Source organism: Bufo bufo, chromosome 6 (assembly GCF_905171765.1).
Source record: "Bufo bufo chromosome 6, aBufBuf1.1, whole genome shotgun sequence".
NCBI lineage: Eukaryota > Metazoa > Chordata > Amphibia > Anura > Bufonidae > Bufo > Bufo bufo.
In genome coordinates, this window is record NC_053394.1 from 385,862,081 (window position 1) to 385,884,761 (window position 22,681).

The 22,681-nt window shown below is 43.9% G+C and overlaps 1 protein-coding gene across 1 annotated transcript in view; it reads right to left on the reverse strand.

Moving 5' to 3' along the window:
• Nucleotides 1–22,681, reverse strand: part of LOC121003515 — a gene marked incomplete at its 5' end in the record, with an annotated part of 1,598,977 nt that overhangs the window by 367,217 nt on the left and 1,209,079 nt on the right. Inside the window, 1 exon segment of the mRNA XM_040435417.1 lies at nucleotides 4,235–5,107. Within this exon segment, the coding sequence (XP_040291351.1) occupies nucleotides 4,235–5,107 (873 nt within the window).

Below are 22,681 nucleotides of genomic sequence, written 5' to 3' on the forward strand. Positions count from 1 at the left end.
CGGAGTAAAAAAAAAAAAACATTTTTATTTATAAAAAAAATACCAAATTTACCAAAAATCTGCAAATTTCCAAGTTTCAATTTCTCTACTTCTATAATACATAGTAATACCTCCAAAAATAGTTATTACTTTACATTCCCTATATGTCTACTTCATGTTTGGATCATTTTGGGAATTACATTTAATTTTTTTGGGATGTTACAAGGCTTAGAAGTTTAGAAGCAAATCTTGAAATTTTTCAGAAATTTTCAAAAACCCACTTTTTAAGGACCAGTTCAGGTCTGAAGTCACTTTGTGAGGCTTACATAATAGAAACCACCCAAAAATGACCCCATTCTACAAACTACACCCGTCAAGGTTTTGAAAACTGATTTTACAAACTTTGTTAACCCTTTATGTGTTCCACAAGAATTAATGGAAAATAGAGATACAATTTCAATATTTCACTTTTTTGGCAGATTTTCCATTTTAATATTTTTTTTCCAGTTACAAAGCAAGGGTTAACAGCCAAACAAAACTCAATATTTATGGCTCTGATTCTGTAGTTTACAGAAACACCCCATATGTGGTCGTATACTGCTGTACGGGCACATGGCATGTCGCAGAAGGAAAGGAATGCCTACAGTTTTTGGAAGGCATATTTTGCTGGACTGGTTTTTTGACACCATGTCCCATTTGAAGCCCCCCTGATGCACCCCTAGAGTAGAAACTACAAAAAAGTGACCCCATTTTAGAAACTACAGGAAAGGGTGGCAGTTTTGTTGGTACTATTTTAGGGTACATATGATTTTTGGTTGCTCTATATTACACTTTTTGTGAGGCAAGGTAACAAGAAATAGCTGTTTTGGCACAGTTTTTATTTTTTGTTATTTACAACATTCATCTGACAGGTTAGATCATGTGGTATTTTTATAGAGCAGGTTGTCACGGACGCGACAATACCAAATATGACTACTTTTTTTGGTTGTTTGTTTCAGTTTTACATAACAAAGCATTTTTTTTTAAAATGATTCTTTAGTGTCTCCACATTCTGAAAGCCATAGTTTTATTTATGTTTTGGGCGACTGTCTTGTGCAGGGGCTCATTTTTTCGGGATGAGATGACGGTTTGATTGGCACTATTGTGGGGTGCGTATGACTTTTTGATCGTTTGCTATTACACTTTTTGTGATGCAAGGTGACAAAAATAGCTTTTTTTTTTACACAGTTTTTATTTGAATTTTTTCACGATATTCATCTGAGGGGTTAGGTCATGTGATATTTGTATAGAGCAGGTTATTGCGGACGCGGCGATACCTAATATGTATACTTTTTATTTTTATGTAAGTCTTACACAATAATATCATTTTTGAAACCAAAAAATAATAATCATGTTTTAGTGTCTCCATATTCTGAGAGCCATAGTTTTTTCAGTTTTTGGGCGATTATCTTAGGTAGGGTCTCATTTTTTGCGGGGTGAGATGACGGTTTGAATGGCACTATTTTGGGGTGCATATGACTATTTGATCGCTTGCTATTACACTTTTTGTGATGTAAGGTGACAAAAAATAGCTTTTTATACATATTTTTTTTTTTTTACGGTGTTCACCTGAGGGGTTAGGTCATATGATATTTTTATAGAGCAGGTTATTACAGACGCGGCGATACCTAAAATGTATACTTTTTTAAATTGACTTAAGTTTTACACAATAACAGCTTTTTTAACCACTACAGGACCGCCGTACGCAGGATTGCGTCCTGGCGGCGGCCCTGTTATTCTGGGTGGACGTGCCGGTGGGTCCTCTCGCGAGACGCAAGATTTCGGGCAAAGCCGGCCTGCGCATGCGCATCGCGGGCCGTCAAAATTTAAAAGACAAGTTCGTCATCAACCTGCCAGCCAATGATCGTCGCTGGCAGGTTGATGATTTTCAAAAAATCGAATCAGAAGCCAGTTAACACAATATATTTATAAATATAATGTGTTAAATGGCTTCTGTGCTCCTCTGCTGGTCCTTTTCGTCGGTTGGTCCCAGCAGAGGAGCACACATCACAGTGAGTACCCACCAACACTACACTTAGCCCCCAGATCACCCTCCATCACCCCAATTAACCCCTTGATCGCCCCTGTCAATCATCTAGTGAAAGGGAAAAAAGTGATCAGTGTAAACTGTCACTTTTTTTTTTTACTGGTATTGACTGTTAGGTTTTAGGATAGTTTAGGCCCCTTGGTTAGGTAGTTAGCGATCGTTTAGCGCCCAGCCCACCGCAGTCACTGATTCGCTGATTAGCCTATCGCTAATCAGCATTTGTACTTTTATAGTATCTGTAAGTGATCAGAACTGATCACAGTCAGATCTATAATAGTATTAGTGTCACCTTAGTTCACCCTCCACCCAAAACGCAGTGTTTGCCCGATCAGGCCTGATCGGTCGCCCACACGTGCGTTCACCCACGCCCGCCCTGCCGCAGTGACAAAACATTATTTTTTGCATAATGCACACAGCAGCAGAGAGATTACCATGGCAGCCAGGGCTTCAGTACCATGGTAACCGATCAGAGCCCCAGGATTAAACAGCTGGGGCTCCGATCAGAAGCTGCCACTGCACCACCAATGAGAGGAGGTGAGGGGACTCTGTGGCCACTGCCACCAATGATTTTAATACTGGGGAGGGGGGAAGGGTGCACTGCACCACCAATGTTTTTAATACTGGGGCCGGGGGGGGGAGGGTGCACTGCGCCACCAATGATAACTAACGTTTAATATACAACTACAGCCGGCGACAGAAACACATTGCCAACACCCTTTTTCTGACAGGGCGCTGCGAACCGCGGCAGTTAACTCCTCAGGTGCCGCACCTGAGGGGTTAACTGCCGCAGCACCCTGTCAGAGGCAGGGTGCTGGCATTGTATATTAAATGTTAGTTATCACTGGTGGCGCAATGGCTACAGCTCCTTCGCCCCTCTGCGCTCTCATTGGTGGCAGCAGCAGCACAGGAGGAGGGAGAGACTGCTTCCTTCTCCCCATGCTGCTGAGGGAACATGGCCGTGCTGAGAGCAGCACGGCATGTTCTCTGATACTGGGCTGTGCAGTAGCACAGCCTAGTATCAATAAAAGGCAAATCCCGGTATCGTATCGATACCGGGCTAAAAGTATTGATTGGGTATCGAAAGTTCTATACCCGAAACAACCCTAGTGTAACACTGACATGTAAAAGGACCTAGGAATATTAGTGAACAGCAAACTAAGCTGTAGAAACCAGTGTCAGGCAGCTGCTGCCAGGAGCAATTAGATAATGGGTTGCATCAAAAGGGGCATAGATGCCCATGATAAGAACATAGTCCTGCCACTTTACAAGCCACTACTCAGACCACACATGGAGTACTGTGTACAGTTCTGGGCTCCTGTGAAGAAGGCAGCTATAGCAGAGCTGAAGAAGGTTCAGAGGAGTGAAACTAATGTAATAACTGCAATGGGTGGACTACAGTACCCTGAAAGATTATCAAAATTAGGGTTATTCACTTTAGAAAAAAAGACAACTGAGGGCAGATCTAATAACTATGTATAAATATATCAGGGGTCAGAACAGAGATCTCTCCCATCATCTATTTATCCCTAGGACTGTGACGAGGGGACATCCACTAAGTCTGGAGGAAAGAAGGTTTGTACACAAACATAGAAGAGGATTTTTTACGGTAAGAGGAGGGAGACTATGGAACTCTCTGCCTGAGGAGGTGGTAATGTGAGTTCACTAAAAGAGTTCAAGAGGGGCCTGGATGTATTTCTGGAGTGTAATAATATCACAGGCTATAGCTACTAGAGATGGGTCGTTGATCCAGGGAGTTATTCTGATTGCCTGATTGGAGTCTGGAACAAATTTTTTCCCTCTAAATTGGGAAAAATTGGATTCTACCTTTTTGCCTTCCTCTGGATCAACTTGCAGGATAACAGGCTGAACTGGATGGACAGATATCTTTTCTCAGCCTTATAAACTATGTTACTATGTTACATCCTATCGGTCATTCAACTTCACTGCAAATAACTGGCCATCATAGGGGTGCGCACGGGGTGTGCCTGGGCACACCCTAATCAAGCCTGCTGGCTGGCGAATACTAATGAGTACCGGAGGACCAGGAAGCAGTGAACGCTATGTATTTACCGCTTCCTGGTCCTTGGCTGTCAGTTGTGCAGGGCTGTGCACAGCGTGTAGGCGCTTTATGATGTCACGCTATAACAAATTCTGACTTCATCTTAAAACATTTCCCACATTCTGAACATGAAAATGGCTTCTCTCCTGTGTGAATTCTCTGATCTATAACAAGATATGATTTACTGTTGAAACATTTCCGACATTCTGAACATGAAAATGGCTTCTCTCTTGTGTGAATTCTCTGATGTATAACAAGATGTGATTTACTGTTATAACATTTCCCACATTGTGAACATAAAAATGGCTTCTCTCCTGTGTGAATTCTCTGATGTATAACAAGATGTGATTTAGTGTTAAAACATTTTCCACATTCTGAACATGAAAGTAGTTTCTCCCCTGTGTGATTTCTCTGATGTATAACTAATTCTGATTTACTCTTAAAACATTTCCCACATTCTGAACATGAAAATGGCTTCTCTCCTGTGTGAATTCTCTGATGTATAACAAGATTTGATTTCTGGTTAAAACATTTTCCACAATCTGAACATGAAAATGGCTTCTCTCCTGTGTGAGTTTTCTGATGTGTAACAAGATTTGATTTCTGGTTAAAACATTTCCCACATAGTGAACATGAAAATTGCTTCTCCCCTGTGTGAGTTTTCTGATGTGTAACAAGATTTGATTTTAGGTGAAAACATTTACCACATTCTGAACATGAAAATGGCTTCTCTCCTGTGTGAATTCTCTGATGTTTAACAAGATCTGATTTCTGGTTAAAGCATTTCCCACATTCTGAACATGAAAATGGCTTCTCCCCTGTGTGAATTCTCTGATGTACAACAAGAGCTGATTTATACTCAAAACATTTACCACATTCTGAACATGAAAATGGCTTCTCCCCTGTGTGAATTCTCTGATGTACAACAAGAGCTGATTTATACTCAAAACATTTACCACATTCTGAACATGAAAATGGCTTCTCTTTTTTATGAGCCGTTTGATGTTTAGCACCTCTTCTGTGACTTTTATTCTGTGTTACAGTATGTGATGAATCAGAAGATCGGACCTGTTTAAAAGAATCAAATGATGCATTGTTGCTGTGATTGGATGAGGGTATATCTTGCATATTGGCATGCTCTTCAAATGTATCTCGTGTGATACCACAATCATCTACTTCAAAACCTGAAGATACAAGATGTTTCTCTAAGTTCCTGGTACAGTCATCTGCGAAGAACAAAACACATTTCATTAGTGATGAATAACATTAAAATTGTATTGAAATTTTATAACTTTTCCATATAAAAAATCCACAGAAATTACAAGGCATGGCGCAAAATTCTAGTATCAATTGACTAAAACAGTGGTGGCCAAACAGACCACAATCTAATAGTAGACCGAGGGGCATAACTAGAAAAAGCTGTCTCCAACCTTGAGAAACTTTCCTGCAACCCCCACCCATTCAGTCATTTAAAAGATAATATAAATAAAAGATTTCCTAGCGCTGGACAAGAGGCAACGAATCCCCTCTTAGTGCCCCACACAACAGTGGAATTCCCCCAGTGCCCTCTTCACAGTACTGATGCTCCCTTTAGTGCCCCCACACAGTAGTTATGCCCCCTTTGTGCACCCCCTGCAGTAGTGCTGTCCCTTAGTGTCCCCTTTACTTCAGTGAAGCTCCTATACTGTGAATAAAGGTAAAGTAATACCGAGCACATCATGCTCTTCCCCGCAGCAGACAAATATCTGGTGTTCAGTGGTGAGACTTTTTTGTATGAACTCTTAAGGCTACATTCACACGTGAAAAAAAAGGCCAAAAAAAAAATGGACACACTCAGTTTTTAATGGACATTTTTCAACCATTTTTGCATTCCTTTCTTGGTCATCTGGACGGTTTGCATTCATTTTTAACGGCCATTCGTTTGGTGCTAAAAGACCTGCACTCTCAGTGGGATGATGTCACCATGCGGTCCTAAGCAATAATGCAGGGAGAGCATGGTGACGTCATCACGTTGGTAGCACAGGTCCTTCAACACCCAGAGAAACTGCCTTTTGTGTGCAAACTGCCTTTTTATTTTAACCCCTAAGGCTGGTTTCACACGGGCGTTGCGGGAAAAGATGCGGGTGCGTTGCGGGAACATGCGCGATTTTTCAGCGCGAGTGCAAAACATTTTTTTGAGAAAAATCTGCATGTTTGGTACCCAAACCCGAACTTCTTCACAGAAGTTCGAGTTTGGGTTAGGTGTTGTGTAGACTGTATTAGTCTCTGTTATAAGGGAAAATAGGGCTGGAGGGGTTAAAAAAAAATTAAAAAAATTTAACTCACCTTAATCCACTTGTTCGCGCAGCCCGGCTTCTCTTCAGTCTTCATCTGTGAGGAAAAGGACCTGTGGTGACGTCACTGCGCTCATCACATGATCCATTACCATGGTGATGGATCATGTGATGGACCATGTGATGAACGCAGTGACGTCACCACAGGTCCTTTTCCTGTGCACAGCCCTATTGTACTATGCATTCTGTATTAACCACTTGCCATCTGGGCCATTTGCCCCCTTCCTGACCAGGCCTAATTTTGCAAAACTGACATATCTCACTTTATGTGGTAATAACTTTGGAACGCCTTTATTTATAAAAGTAATTCAGAGATTGTTTTCTCGTGACACATTGTACTTCATAATAGTCATAAATTTGAGTCAAAATATTTCACCTTTATTTATGAAAAAATCCCAAATTTACCCAAAAATGTGAAAAATTCGCAATTTTCTAAATTTCAATTTCTCTGCTTTTAAAACAGAAAGTGATACCTCATAAAATATTTATTACTTAACATTCCCCATATGTCTACTTTATGTTGGCATCATTTTGGAAATGTCATTTTATTTTTTTAGGACGTTAGAAGGCTCAGAAGTTTAGAAGCAATTCTTCAAATTTTTAAGAAAATTTCCAAAACCCACTTTATAAGGACCAGTTCAAGTCTGAAGTCACTTTGTGGGGCCTACATAGTGGATACCCCCATAAATGACCCCATTGTAGAAACTACACCCCTCAAGGTATTCAAAACCGATTTTACTAACTTTGTTAACCCTTTATGCGTTCCACAAGAATTAAAGGAAAATGGAGATCAAATTTTTAAATTTCACTTTTTTGGCAGATTTTCCATTTTAATCCAATTTTTTCTTTAACACATCGATGGTTAACAGCCAAACAAAACTCAATATTTATTACTCAGATTCTGCGGTTTACAGAAACACCCCACATGTGGTCATAAACTGCTGTATGGGCACACGGCAGGGCGCAGAAGAAAAGGACCTCCACATGGTTTTTAGATGCCATGTCCCATTTGAAGCCCCCTGATGCACCCTTACAGTAGAAACTCCCAAGAAGTGACCCCATTTTGGAAACAAGGGGATAAGGTGCCAGTTTTATTAGTACTATTTTTGGGTACATATGATTTTTTGATCATTCATTATAACACTTTATGGGGCAAGGTGACCAAAAAAATTGGTTGTTTTAGCACAGTTTCTATTTATTTATTTTTACAGCGTTCACCTGAGGGGTTCAGTCAAGTGACATTTTTATAGAGCAGATTGTTACGGACGTGGCGATACCTAATATGTATACTTTTTCTCATTTATTAAAGTTTTACACAATAATAGCATTTTTGAAACAAAAAAATTATGTTTTAATGTGTCCATGTTCTGAGAGCTATAGTTTTTTTATTTTTTGAGAGATTTTTTTATGTAGGGGCTCATTTTTTGCGGGATGAGGTGACGGTTTTATTGGTACCATTTTGTGGGACATACGCGTTTTTGATCACTTGGTGTTTCACCTTTTGTTATTCAAGGTGACAAAAATTGCTTGTTTTGACACAGTTTTTTATTTTTATTTTTTACGGTGTTCATCTGAGGGGTTAGCTCATGTGATATTTTTATAGAGCTGGTTTTTACGGACGCGGCAATACCTAATATGTCTATTTTATTTTATTTTTTCTATTTAAAAAAAAAAAATAATTATTCCTTACTTGGGAACTTTTTTTTTATTTTATTTTTTCAACCCTTTATTTTTTTTTATTTTTTTTTACACTTTTCGTCCCCCATAAGGTCATACAAGACCTCTGGGGGACATTTGCTTCACTTTTTCTTTTTTTTTTCACTGTTGATTTCTCCTGTAACTGGGGCTGACATAGTAGCCCCAGTTACAGGACAAATGCACCCCTATAGAGGCTGTACAGCAGCAATCCAGCGCTGTACAGCCTCAGAGCAGGGCTGATCGAGGTCTCTGAGAGACCTCACACAGCCCCTGCACTCTCCGGTCCCGGCGGTCACATGACCGCCGGGCCGGAACAGGAAGCGCACAGCACTTCCTTCTCTGCAGACACAGCGCTCGGTGACACCTGGGCACTGTCCCTGCCTTGTCTTAGGGTTGCCCTGCTGTCACTGACAGCGGGCAACCCGATCAGCAGCTGCACGATTAGCGTGCAGCTGCAATTTCTGAAAGGACGTTTTAAAACGTGCTTTCAGAAATAGAGGTCCACCCATAGGACGTTTATATCCTATGGGCGGATGGGAGGTGGTTAAGAATGCTATTATTTTCCCTTATAACCATGTTATAAGGGAAAATAATAATGATCGGGTCCCTATCCCGATCGTCTCCTAGCAACCGTGCGTGAAAATCTGAGGAAGAAAGAGGCGAAACCCTGGTCGGGCATTTTTTCTGTATTTGATATGCTGAATACAAGCCTGCTTTTGTGAGTACAATAAAAGTGTTTTTTTCCGATACACTTGGGGTATTGCACAATATGTTTTATCTTTATATAAGGGTGCCTTGGTGACTGGAGACTACCGGTTGGAATCTGTGACGAGGATGCTGAGAATACGCCGAATTTGGATGCTTTATTTCCATGTTCACGTGTCTACGGTGTGGTGAATAGCGCGGACCTGAACTTTATCTATTTTTCATTGGAACTTGGAGGGAATAGGACCTACTCCTTAATTCAGGACTGCAGCTAGGAAAAAAAACGTGATTACACACATCAATTTTATATTGGTGCGTGAAAATCGCATCGCATCCGCACTTGCTTGCGGATGCTTGCAATTTTCACGCAGCCCCATTCACTTCTATGGGGCCTGCGTTGCGTGAAAAACGCACAAAATAGAGCATGCTGCGATTTTCACGCAAGGCACAAGTGATGCGTGAAAATCACCGCTCATGTGCACAGCCCCATAGAAATGAATGGGTCCGGATTCAGTGCGGGTGCAATGTGTTCACCTCACGCATTGCACCCGCGCTGAAATCTCGCCCGTGTGAAAGGGGCCTAAAAGGCCATTTTCCACTAGTGGACCCATTTTAAATGGCCATTACATGGATGCTCTCCTGTCTAAATGGCCATTAAAAATAGTCCCATTGATTTACATGGGGTCCATCTGGCAGTGAAAACGGCCACAAATAGGACATGTCCTATTTTTCACAACCACTATTCACTCGCCTTAGAAAAAAATGGCCACATGAATAGCGCCATGGACTTCAATTTATTTTAAAAACTGCTGTGTGCCATTTTTCACTGTTGTATGAATGTAGCCTTATCCTGCAGCCTTTCCCGATTACACAAACTACATATAGCACCAAAGAATAATCCTGTGACCTGAACATCAGCTAGGACACTGTGCACACCGAGGTCTCTCCTAATCTCCAGTCCTGTCACTGTCAAGTAAACAAACTGCATGGCTCACACCATAACATCTTCCTTTTTTCGTGTATTTATATTAAAGGGGTTGTCTCATCTGAAACAATGGGGGCAATTCGCCAGGATATCCCCCTATTGTCTGGTAGGTGTGGGACCCACCGCTGGGACCCGCACCTATCTCCTAAACAGAGCCCCAAAAGTGGTGGAGGGTGCACTGTGCATGCACAGCACTGGCTCGGCTATTTCACTCAGGTCCATAGAAGTGAATGGAAACAGTGGTTGGTCATGCGTGGTGCGCTCCCATTCACTTCTATGGGGAGAGAGCTTGGGGGTGGCCGGACCAGAGTCCTCCAGCCACCACTTTGGCCCACTCTGTTCTCGATATAGGTGGGGGTCCTATCGGTTGGACCCGCACCTATTAGACAATGGATATATATGCTAGTGATATGCCTCCATTGTCTCAGATGAGACAACTCCTTTAACCCCTTAGTGACCAGCCTGTTTTTGGCCTTACTGACCAAGCGTTTTTCTTCCTTTTTTCATCGTCGCGTTCCAAGAGCTATAACTTTTTTATTTTTCTGTCTATATAGATTTATGAGGGCTTGTTTTTTGTGGGACAAGTTGTAGTTTTTAATGGCGCCATTTTTGGGGTACAACTTTCTGATGAAATGTTATTACTCTTTCTGGGAGGGAGATGGGAAAAACAGCAATACTGCTACTGTGTTTTTACATTATAAATTTTATGGCGTTCATTTTCCGGTATAAATAACATGATATCTTTATTCTCTGGGTCATTACAATTACAGCGATACCAAATATATATAGTTTTTTTTTACGTTTTACAACTTTTTTGCAATAAAAAAATGCTTTTGCATTGCCGCTTCCTAAGATCCCTCGCTTGGTATTACGTTTTTTCGGTGGCAACTAAGAATAAATTAGCAATTCTATAACAGACAGTTTTTTGATTGATTTTAAAATGAAATGCATTATCCCTATAGTGTATTGCATTTTAATGTCAGTGCTATTCTGACATTGAACAGCAGGCTGCACCAGAGAGGCGCAGCCTGCTGGACATTACTCAAGGCTCGTCTGGGGCCTACATGAGACCCCAGCCAGCCTTCACACACATCGGCACTCCGCGATCCCATTTACGGGGTGCCGATGGGAGACAGAGGGGGTCCGCTCCTTCTGTCAGCACTTTACATGCGGCAGGCGCCACTGCCCGCGGAATGTAAAGTGTTAAACAGCCCGGATCGCAACTCCTGCCAGTCTGGGCTGTTAGAGCAGGGCCGTGGCTCTCATCCGTGCAGCGCTTAGACTGGACTTCCATAAAAAAGCTGCGGCCCAACCTAAGGCCCCCTTTAGTGACCACCGTAAAAAGGTGTATGGGTGGTCACTAGAGGTTAATAACACCATTGATAGCATGTCAAGGCGTGTAGGTGAATTTATTTATGCATGTGTAAGAAATACAGATTTATACAGATTTTTAAGAATTTTTTGGAAAATGATGTAAGCCATATATTGTATTGGTATCCTGTTTTCAGCAACTTCCTGGTAATTAGAGCCTATACTTGTCCTCTCAAAGCAAGTGTGAGCGAGTACTGTCTGTCTGGACAACGTCCATTAGCATCAAAGGTACTGTAGTTGTCAATTATCTAAAGAATGGCTGACTATTGTCTAGTAGGTGGTACATGGCTAGTGGGCAGGGTGGATAAAAATCAATGATAAAAAAAAAATATATATATTTTTTATTTAAAATCGGATTTTTTTATATAAAATGCTTTTTGCGGAAAATATATTACCAACCAAAGGTTATTCCATCATGAAATAAAGATTCGTTTTTTAATTATGTAGAATAAGGCTGTATATGTTTAATTATTTTGGTAAATAAATTCCATGAATCCATTCACAATGTCATGCTCTTCCAGAGGTTTTTGTAAGATTATTGGGCAGTTTCTCTGCCTACAAGATATTATCACAGATGCTTGGTTTAGTTTTGCAGTTCTCAAAACTGAATTCAGCAGAGATCACATGCCTCTTCTTCACAGCAAAAATGTTATAACATGAACAGAGTTGAGAACAAGACCTTAATCCTAACTTCTACAAAGCTATGAATACAGAATCAACCTAATCAAATGAAAAGTTGTTATTCTAAAAATCTTCATCTACTTGCATATTATAAGTTGTGTTCGAGGCCACGGTCCGTAGGATAGACGGAGGGGACCCTAACAGTGGCTGATGTGTGCCTGGAGCCACGTTACGCGGGTAGGCCTAAAAGAGGGCCAACCCTAGGTAGAGTGAAAAGGGGACAGGAAAGAAAAAAGGGGGGGACAAGGGTGGGATGAACGAATGCGGCGTGCGTGGCGGAGAGGACCCAGGAGTGGGGGGTTTAAGAGGAGTGACCTGGCCCCGCCCACAAATACAGGCTGCATGCAGCCTTAACTACTTGTGGTCGAGGCCACGGTCCGTAGGATAGACGGAGGGGACCCTAACAGTGGCTGATGTGTGCCTGGAGCCACGTTACGCGGGTAGGCCTAAAAGAGGGCAAAAAACACTGAGTAGGGAAAAGCAATGACATTTAATATACATTACAAAACCAATGCACGGAAGACTTCCCGGGTCTCTGATTGCGGATCCGGAATATACCGGGAAAAACAGGCAGATCTCCACCTACCCATGTGACGTATGACGTGCGGAGGTGTCCTGTGTTTGGAGGCTGCGGATGCCGCTCCGATGCGGAATGAATGCCCGGTTATCGTTTTGGGGTCCACCCCCAACCCTGCGACCAGGGATCTGATGTGGGATACGAATTGTCGTGTTGATAGAGGCTTACCTTGGAACGGAAGTAACGGTGATTCAGGGTCCGGAGGTAATATGGTGTTTAGGAAGTGTCGTAGTACGAGAACCGGACACCATTCGTTCTTTGACTCAAAGAAGCGAATCTGTATAGGGGGACCGGTCTGAGACGTCTTAGTGGAAGGAAGGCTTAAGACAAAGTGATCCAGGTTCCAGGATAGTTGTTCCCTCTTCAGGAAGGTCGCCCTTGGTGAAGTGACAGAGAACTCTCCAGGGCGTAGGAAGCCGTAGAAGCTCAAATACATTGTGGCCTTGATAACCAGACTAATGGAAGGGCCAAAAGGATTTCCATCTAGGATTGCAGACAGCTGCCTAAACAGTTCGCCGGAGACCGGCCGTTGGGAAGGGGTCGTATCCCTACTGCTCTTCTCCATGCCCCTGAGCGTGGCTTTGATGGCCCGAGATGTAAACACAGAGCGATACTCTGGATCTTGCAACACCAAGAAATGCTGTATCCCGGCGAGGTATAAACGGATGGTGCTGGGTGCCAATTTAAGGTTGACATGACAATAGGCCATAAAGGCCATGATGTAGGGTGTGAAAGCTGTATCCCGTTGGGGATGATCCGTGGTGAATTAAAAAAAAACCAAAAAAACTTCCAACCGGTGTGGTAATTGCGGGCCGTGTTGATAGAGAGGGAACGGTGCATGAAGTCCTTGGCCGTAGTCAGCAGGGACCTTAATCCAACATTAGGCTGCTGAAACTGGGAATCCGTGCCCCGGTCTGGTCGGCTTCTGGACATTCCTGAATAAACGTGTGAGAATTGAACCGAGATAAAGCATCGGCCGCAGTGTTGCTAACACCTGAAATATGGGAGCATGAAAAATGGAAGTTGTTAATCATAGACAGCCAGACCAGTTTACGCAGGAGGGACATGATTTTTGCCGACTTAGCCCGACCCTTGGTGATGATGTCCACTAAGTCTTGACTGTCTGAAATAAACATAACACTGGAATTGGCCCAAAGGTGACCCCAGACTGTGGCAGCTGCCACGACGGGATAAAATTCCAGAAATGGAGAAGAACTAAGTGCCTGAGGATCAGTACTGATCTGAGGCGGCCAAGGACCCGCCAACCAGTGGGACCCGAATATTGCTGAGAACCCCCGGGAAGCTGCGGTATCAGAAAACACCCTAGCTAAAGATTGAGTCCAGGAAAGGACGAACAGGCTAAACCCCGTTCCATGCTGAAAGGAAGTCGTTCCACATACGCAAGTCTGCCATGGCTGCCTTGTCTAAACGGACAATGCTGTCGGGTTCTGGGGCTGCTGGGAGGAGTGAGAGCAGACGTGAAATGAAGGCCCTACCCTGGGGCATCACCCTTAAGGCGAAATTTAATCTACCCAGAATGGACTGCAATTCTACCTTGGTCAACTGGGAAGATGCTAGAGCCCCGGAAACGGCTTCACGGATTTGTGCCAACTTGTCCTCTGGTAACCTGGCTTCCCTCCTGTCGGAATCCAGGATAATGCCCAGGAAGGTGATGGAGGTGTGAGGACCGGAAGTCTTGCCATGCGAAATGGGAATGTGTAAGGAGGAAAAGAGCTCCAGGAGGGAGTGAAGCCCTGATGGTTGACACTGTGGCTGTTCAATGAGGAGAAAGTCGTCCAAGTAGTGGATGACCGCTGGAGTACTGCCGTGTTGGGTCAGAATCCAGTGTAAAGCCTGAGCCAACTGGTCGAACAATCATGGGCTGCTCTTAGAGCCGAAGGTCAACCGATTAACAAAAATAAAAATAAAACCTGTTCTCCCACTGGATGCCATAGAATTGCCATAAATGTGGAGCGATTGGAATTAGTTTAAATGCGTCTGCGATGTCTGTTTTAGACAACCAAGCGCCCTTCCCAGCCCTGAGGATGAGAGCAATGGCCTTGTCAATGGACGCATATCTCATGGCAAACTCTTCAGATGGAATTAATGAATTGATGCTGGGAATGACGGAATCATGAGGGGCTGAGAGGTCGTATATTAAGTGTTTATTATTAGTATCTTTCTTTGACACAACCCCTATGGGGCTGATCCGCCACCGAGAAAAAGGAATCAGGTTGAATGGGCCCAGGAGGAACCCCTTCTCAACCTCCGAGTTCAGGAGCTCCTGAACAGCGTCAGGATCCGACCTGGCCGACTGAAGATTGTCGCACACCCAGTTAGCGTGGGGGAGCGCCATCATCCCCGTGTCAAAGCCGAAGCAGAGGCCGGAAATCAAGGAGTAGACTCGACACCCTTGCCTTACCGCCTGCGACTTGACGGATGAGACCCGACTCGCCCTGGAGACTGGAAAAGTCAGGAGCCGGCGTGAGTGAGTTAAGCGGGACTGAAAATAACACCCAGTTGTGGCGAAGATGGACGAAAGGACGGACGCACCGACATGCAAGTTTGACACGAAAAACAGAGTGACGATGGATGGGTGAGGCAGGAACCCAGAAGAGGCTCCCAAGAGCCAGCGAGCACACAGCTAAGGAGGAAAGTAAAACGCCGAAGGGTGTCCAAGGTACCAGGAGGAGGAGAGATGGTTACTGCAGCGAGAGGGAGACCTGGACGTTTCCAGGCCGAGCGGAAAGGTTAGACCTGAATGCTCCGGTTGGGGAGGTGAGTCGTGTACCAGAATGCTACAGGCTGCGAAGACAGGGACGAGACCTGAACGCTTCAGGCACAGATGGACAGGGAAGACACCTGAACGCTTCAGGCACAGATGGACAGGGAAGACACCTGAACGCTTCAGGCCCAGATGGACAGGGAAGACACCTGAACGCTTCAGGCACAGATGGACAGGGAAGACACCTGAACGCTTCAGGCCCAGATGGACAGGGAGGACACCTGAACGCTTCAGGCCCAGATGGACAGGAAAGACACCTGAACGTTTCAGGCGCAGATGGACAGGGAAGACACCTGAACGCTTTAGGCACAGATGGACAGGGAAGACACCTGAACGCTACAGGCACAGATGGACAGGGAAGACACCTGAACGCTTCAGGCACAGATGGACAGGGAAGACACCTGAAACCTTCAGGCACAGATGGACAGGGAAGATACCTGAACGCTTCAGGCACAGATGGACAGGGGAGACACCTGAACGCTTCAGGCAGGATGGACAGAAAAACGACACCTGAACGCCTCAGGTGAGGAAAACCATAGTGCTAGCGAGTGAACAGCATAACAAGCGACGTGCAGCACTATACCTACCTGAAAGACCCTCAGGCCCAAGAATTTCTACTCGACTGACTGGCAGGGACCCTCAGAAGTGCCTGTAGGAAAAATATATATATATATTTTTTTTAATTAGCAATAGGCGTAAGAACCCATCCTAATATCCATAATCCTGAGACGTCAGAAGGACAAGAACACGATGCGGAGAAACCACGACTCTAAAGAAACCAAAAAAGGACACAAATGTAAAGCATAAACTCACAATCCACCAGGGCTTGCTGGACACGGCAAAATAAAGGAGTTTTAAATTTTTTATATTTTTTTTTTTTATTTAATTTATCTTTTTAAAAAGAAGTATGACTGCTGGGAACAAGCAAGCTAGGTAAATTGCAGGGTGCCGTATGGCCCAGCACCAGCTGCGCTAACACAGGACGGTCATGCCACAGGATAGCGTCAGAACGGACGGCAGGCAGGAAAGGAGATGGCCTTCTGTACCTGTTGGACAGTATCTTAGTAGTGGAAGCAAAAAAGACCGGGGATACCTGAACATTCCCTTAATACAAATTATATATATATATATTTTTTTATTATTATTATTTATTTATTTATTTTTAATATTAAAACCACAGACCTGACAAACATAGCGGATGACCTACATAAGGTGAGCTGGTGCCTACCCTATGCACAGACTGCATGTAACGTTTAACCTAGTCTGTGCATAATTTAGCGCTTGTTACACCATGTCACAAATGACATGCAGGAGCAGTACAGCCCTTCCTCCCCGACCAGAGCGGAACAAGGAGATGTCGCGCTGGGGGAAAAACCGCGGCCTGAGCATGCGGTGCGGGCGATGCGGTGTGGCGTGTGACGTAGGGCCCCCCGAGTGGAGGAGGGCGCGTGAAGTCCGCTGCCAGGCTCCAGAGCGGGACCGACGAGCATGCGCACGTCCTCTCGCGAGATGAGGGGCGCGCCGTGGAGTAGCAGCGGACCGACCAGGAATGGAGGGTGCACAGAGGAAACAGGCACCGGAGCGGTTCGGGTGAGACGTACAAGGGGGAAACTGGGGTAGGAGCGATGGTTCACATGGAGTGGCGTGCGCCACCACTTACCTGACCAGCGAGCGTACCGGAAGTGACGAGAACTGCCGGGGATGAACGAATGCGGCGTGCGTGGCGGAGAGGACCCAGGAGTGGGGGGTTTAAGAGGAGTGACCTGGCCCCGCCCACAAATACAGGCTGCATGCAGCCTTAACTACTTATACCAGCAATAATTAGTCTTTATGTAGAAAACTATGATTTAAATCAAGCCTTGCTGACTAGTGATTTAAATCAGTTTGATTTAAATCAAATCCACCCTGCTAGTGGGGCAGGAAAATGCTGGAAAATCCCCAAATTCCAGCTGCTTCTATCAGTCTTCAAGAGTTAACTGAAAATTGCAAAAATAAATAAATAAGGAACAACCAAAAATATGTGTCCAAGCCGTATTCTAGACAATGCTAGGACTGGCTGCTAAGCAAGGAAGGAAGAAGCGAAGAGGCAGAAGAGAAAATAAAAGTGCTACAGAAGAGGAAACCTGGAGGCACCAGAGCAAAGACAGGGACTGAAGAGACACGAGAAGACCTCTGTATAGTAACTACACTGCACTGTAGAGGGATAGGAATTTGCGGTTTAGTTACCAAATGTTAAAACATAAAGGGGCAGTAGTATTAATAATAAAACTTAACTTTTACTATAAACCCATTAAAAAAGGGAGAAACAAATATACATGTCTCTCTTAGTACAGGCCCCAAGACAAACAGACGCCTATTATTCTTAACCCCTGCAACATATATGAATATAGAGCTACAATAAGGTAAAGTAGCACCAACAAATACATATATCTCTTACCAGTAAGTACGGCTAGATGTACACGTGACTCATGGTAGAATGAGGCAATCAGTCGGGTTTTTCTGAGATCTTGCTCCTGTCAGGTTCTCTCTAACCCCCCGGTATAAAGAGGTGGGGTACTGGAAAGGCTCACCAGTCGCGGTGGCACAGGTTGCCCTAATCTTGGAGTCAGTGTGTATTACACTGCGTGCAGAATTATTAGGCAAATGAGTATTTTGACCACATCATCCTCTTTATGCATGTTGTCTTACTCCAAGCTGTATAGGCTCAAAAGCCTACTACCAATTAAGCATATTAGGTGATGTGCATCTCTGTAATGAGAAGGGGTGTGGTCTAATGACATCAACACCCTATATTAGGTGTGCATAATTATTAGGCAACTTCCTTTCCTTTGGCAAAATGGGTCAAAAGAAGGACTTGACAGGCTCAGAAAAGTAAAAAATAGTGAGATATCTTGCAGAGGGATGCAGCACTCTTAAAATTGCAAAGCTTCTGAAGCGTGATCATCGAACAATCAAGCGTTTCATTCAAAATAGTCAACAGGGTCGCAAGAAGCGTGTGGAAAAACCAAGGCGCAAAATAACTGCCCATGAACTGAGAAAAGTCAAGCGTGCAGCTGCCAAGATGCCACTTGCCACCAGTTTTCCCATATTTCAGAGCTGCAACATCACTGGAGTGCCCAAAAGCACAAGGTGTGCAATACTCAGAGACATGGCCAAGGTAAGAAAGGCTGAAAGACAACCACCACTGAACAAGACACACAAGCTGAAACGTCAAGACTGGGCCAAGAAATATCTCAAGACTGATTTTTCTAAGGTTTTATGGACTGATGAAATGAGAGTGAGTCTTGATGGGCCAGATGGATGGGCCAGTGGCTGGATTAGTAAAGGGCAGAGAGCTCCAGTCCGACTCAGACGCCAGCAAGGTGGAGGTGGAGTACTGGTTTGGGCTGGTATCATCAAAGATGAGCTTGTGGGGCCTTTTCGGGTTGAGGATGGAGTCAAGCTCAACTCCCAGTCCTACTGCCAGTTTCTGGAAGACACCTTCTTCAAGCAGTGGTACAGGAAGAAGTCTGCATCCTTCAAGAAAAACATGATTTTCATGCAGGACAATGCTCCATCACACGCGTCCAAGTACTCCACAGCGTGGCTGGCAAGAAAGGGTATAAAAGAAGAAAATCTAATGACATGGCCTCCTTGTTCACCTGATCTGAACCCCATTGAGAACCTGTGGTCCATCATCAAATGTGAGATTTACAAGGAGGGAAAACAGTACACCTCTCTGAACAGTGTCTGGGAGGCTGTGGTTGCTGCTGCACGCAATGTTGATGGTGAACAGATCAAAACACTGACAGAATCCATGGATGGCAGGCTTTTGAGTGTCCTTGCAAAGAAAGGTGGCTATATTGGTCACTGATTTGTTTTTGTTTTGTTTTTGAATGTCAGAAATGTATATTTGTGAATGTTGAGATGTTATATTGGTTTCACTGGTAAAAATAAATAATTGAAATGGGTATATATTTGTTTTTTGTTAAGTTGCCTAATAATTATGCACAGTAATAGTCACCTGCACACACAGATATCCCCCTAAAATAGCTAAAACTAAAAACAAACTAAAAACTACTTCCAAAAATATTCAGCTTTGATATTAATGAGTTTTTTGGGTTCATTGAGAACATGGTTGTTGTTCAATAATAAAATTAATCCTCAAAAATACAACTTGCCTAATAATTCTGCACTCCCTGTATGTTGTAGAGGTAAAGTTCAAAAACAAAGGGCAGTAAAGCCCAAGCACTAGATATAGTAAAGGGTGCATAGAAAACTATAAAGACGTGCTCAAATAAAAAGATGTGTGTCTCAACGCGTTTCATCTATTTATATTTAGCCCTAGATTCATCAGGGGACACGGAGCTAGTGTTTCTTCTATCGGGGAAATCGGTTGGTCACAGACGAAAGCACTCAGATGGAGTGTATGGTCACACTTCCGAGTAGGACGGCACCCTAAGATGAGGGTGTCCATCTAAAGGTAGGAACTCCTCCAGACATCTAGTGTTCCTACTCCATATGATGTCTCCCAATGGTCTTGGGAGTAACTTTATTACCATTAGTAATTATTAGTAATTGTTATTGTGTACAAGTCTCTCTGTATGTGATATTTATGTTTGTTCCTTTATACTTTCATATATACTCATCAATAATAATAATAATTGTAATATCATTATTCCCACATTGCACAATATATCTATTTTTTGTATTTGTATAAGCAGAATCTTAGAGAACTCTCTGCTTTACTTAGTGGTCACTACTCACCTGGGCGGTTATCTGTAGGAATGTCCTCTGTACTCTGCTCATCGCCCCTCACATATGTCTCTGTAGGATTAATATTGTTCAGATCTTCACCCGGATTCACAAGCTGTGAAAGAAATATTGTAGAAGTCATCAGACGGTTGAAGAAGTCGTGTGGAAGGTTTTATATGACCTGAAAAGACAACCAAAAATGACCGGACAGCAGGAGTTATCTGACCCAAATATCTGCAGGTCTCCTGTATAAATCCAATCTGATTGCTTCATTATTCAGTTTGCAATGCAGGGAGAGTAGCCCTTATATTCCATCCCTAACATTACATTGTGTGTATATAACATTACATTGTTTGTGCACTTGTTGCCCTTGCTCGCCGTCCCAGGGCTGTGAAGCCGGTAAGCCAAAGTTCTTTCAGTCCATGGATTATTTACCTCCTAGGAATGGGCATAATCATCTGCTCTGCTGCAGCCAATGACTGGATTCAGGGGTAACATGTCCACAAGAAACACATCACCACTAAAGCCAGTCATTGGCTGCAGTAAAGCAGGTGACCATGCCTGTGCCAGCGAGGGAGCAAATAACATTTACTGGAAGATGGACACACAGGAGCTGGCACACATAACCGGAGCTAAGGGTACATATGTATATTTCCATAGTAGAGGATGCGGACACATGTGAAAAGTTACTTATTTCTGAACAAACCCTTTAATGCTATCTTCCTGTTCTGTCTAGAAGTTTTTGGATGACTGCAGGCATGAACATACTGTACCTAGTATAAGGGACAGCGGAGAACACAGGAGAGGTGAGAACTGATTATCTATCACCACTAGAACACCCTGCTTATCACTGTATATAGTATAAGGACAGGAGACGTGAGAACTGATTACTATTATATTATTTGATTATTATTACTATTATTTGCACCTTCCAAAAGTCACTGTACTTATTTTTAACAAACGCTGCACGACTAGATTTATCGCATGTATCATTCAGGGAGCATGTGTTATTTCTCCCAAACACAAATCAGCCACAATGTTCCTGCAGTTGTCTCTGACCACCTTGCCCAGTTGGAGTTAGGTGAGGAGACAGCCAGCGCGGTTGTTTGCTGCTTGATGCACTTTAGAAAGTATGTGGCTATGTGGCTACTATCACCCAGGGAGATCAGCTCTAAAACGGCATGGCAACGCTTCAAATGATAGGAAGAAGGAGTGGGTGTTCTGCCCTGCTTGTTTGGGACAGGAGGATATCCATGGAGGAGGCCGATAAGTGCCTGGTGTCAGAACAAACATGGAGGTGTCAATAGGACCTGGCCTTCTTGCTGCAGTGCTGCCTCGCTGCAAAAAAACATTGATCTAATGAGCTGTGAAAGGCATGAACTGTTCCAGTCCGTAACCGTTGCTCCAGGTGTCCATTGTGTGCACCTTGCTGCACAGCTAGAATTGCACGGAGTGGCCTACATTCACCGCCACTTGGGAGTACAAGGCTGGGATGGCTTTTTTTAAAAAAAATGCCAGCTAGATAACTTCTAGTCAGGCGGAGCACATGCCATTAGCCCCCTAAAGGCAACAGAATCCACAAAGTGGTACCACAGAGACTGCACCACCAGCAACTTGTGCAAGCAGAGTTGTTTCTTGGCCACACATTCCATTATCGATGGCTGATGGTGGGACAGAATAGGAGGAGGCATAGTCTGAGCAGGAGAAGCAGTAACTGATGGTGACTTGGACACTGCACGTGGATGCCACCTGGCTGCCAAAAAGAAGACTGGGAGAAGGAGGAATCTCTTGTTGTGGTAGCTGGCAGACACCTCTGTCACTCCCATGGCTTATTGTAATCTGGCAGATCTTGCACAGGGCATTGCTTTTGTTTTCCAGCAACGTGGAGAAAAACTGCCAGACAGGAGATACTTGCACACTCCACATACAGCTAGCTGCAGCCGAACTTGTTTTAGGTCTGGCACGTTTTCAGCCTGTGACCACAGTACCCATCAGCATCACCAGTTCCCAAGCTGACAATACTAGAAGCAGATCTGGCCCTGGCAGGTTTTGAGAGGTTCTAACTGTATGTTGCCTTCACTCTGTATTGCTGCCACTGCCACCATCCTCTTCCTCTGATGTTACCTTCTTCTCAGCACCCTGATCTAGCTCCAAGATCCTGTCCAACACACAATCATTGTAATAGTCCTCAACCTCCCCGCCATGAAAACTGTAATATGCTATCATGGTCTTCCTAGCCCCCTCCAGATTACCTGCTTTATACTTGCCTTGAGTTCCACTGCTGCTACCATTGCCCCTACCACCACCAGTGCAGCTACAGGTGCCACTACTCCTACCACCACAAACACAGCTCTGCATAGGGTGACCCTCCTCCCCCGAATATCCTCCTCATGGTAGTCTAAACGCTGAGCCATCCAGTCCACAATTCCATCCACTGTGTCCTCAATAATATTAGGAGCCAGGGAGAACTATGGCCAACTACTACTACTCCTGGCAGGTACTGATACTGCTGGTCCTATATACATTCTGACTCTGGGAGGACGAGGCATGGGTCTTTCGTTTTGCACTCTTCCATTTCTCAGACATTTCATTATGAGGTCTATACATGAAAAGTCAGGGGTTTGGTACACACAGATTATTTAACAGGACAAGCAATATGGCAAGTGTGTTTTTTGTAATTTAACCCCT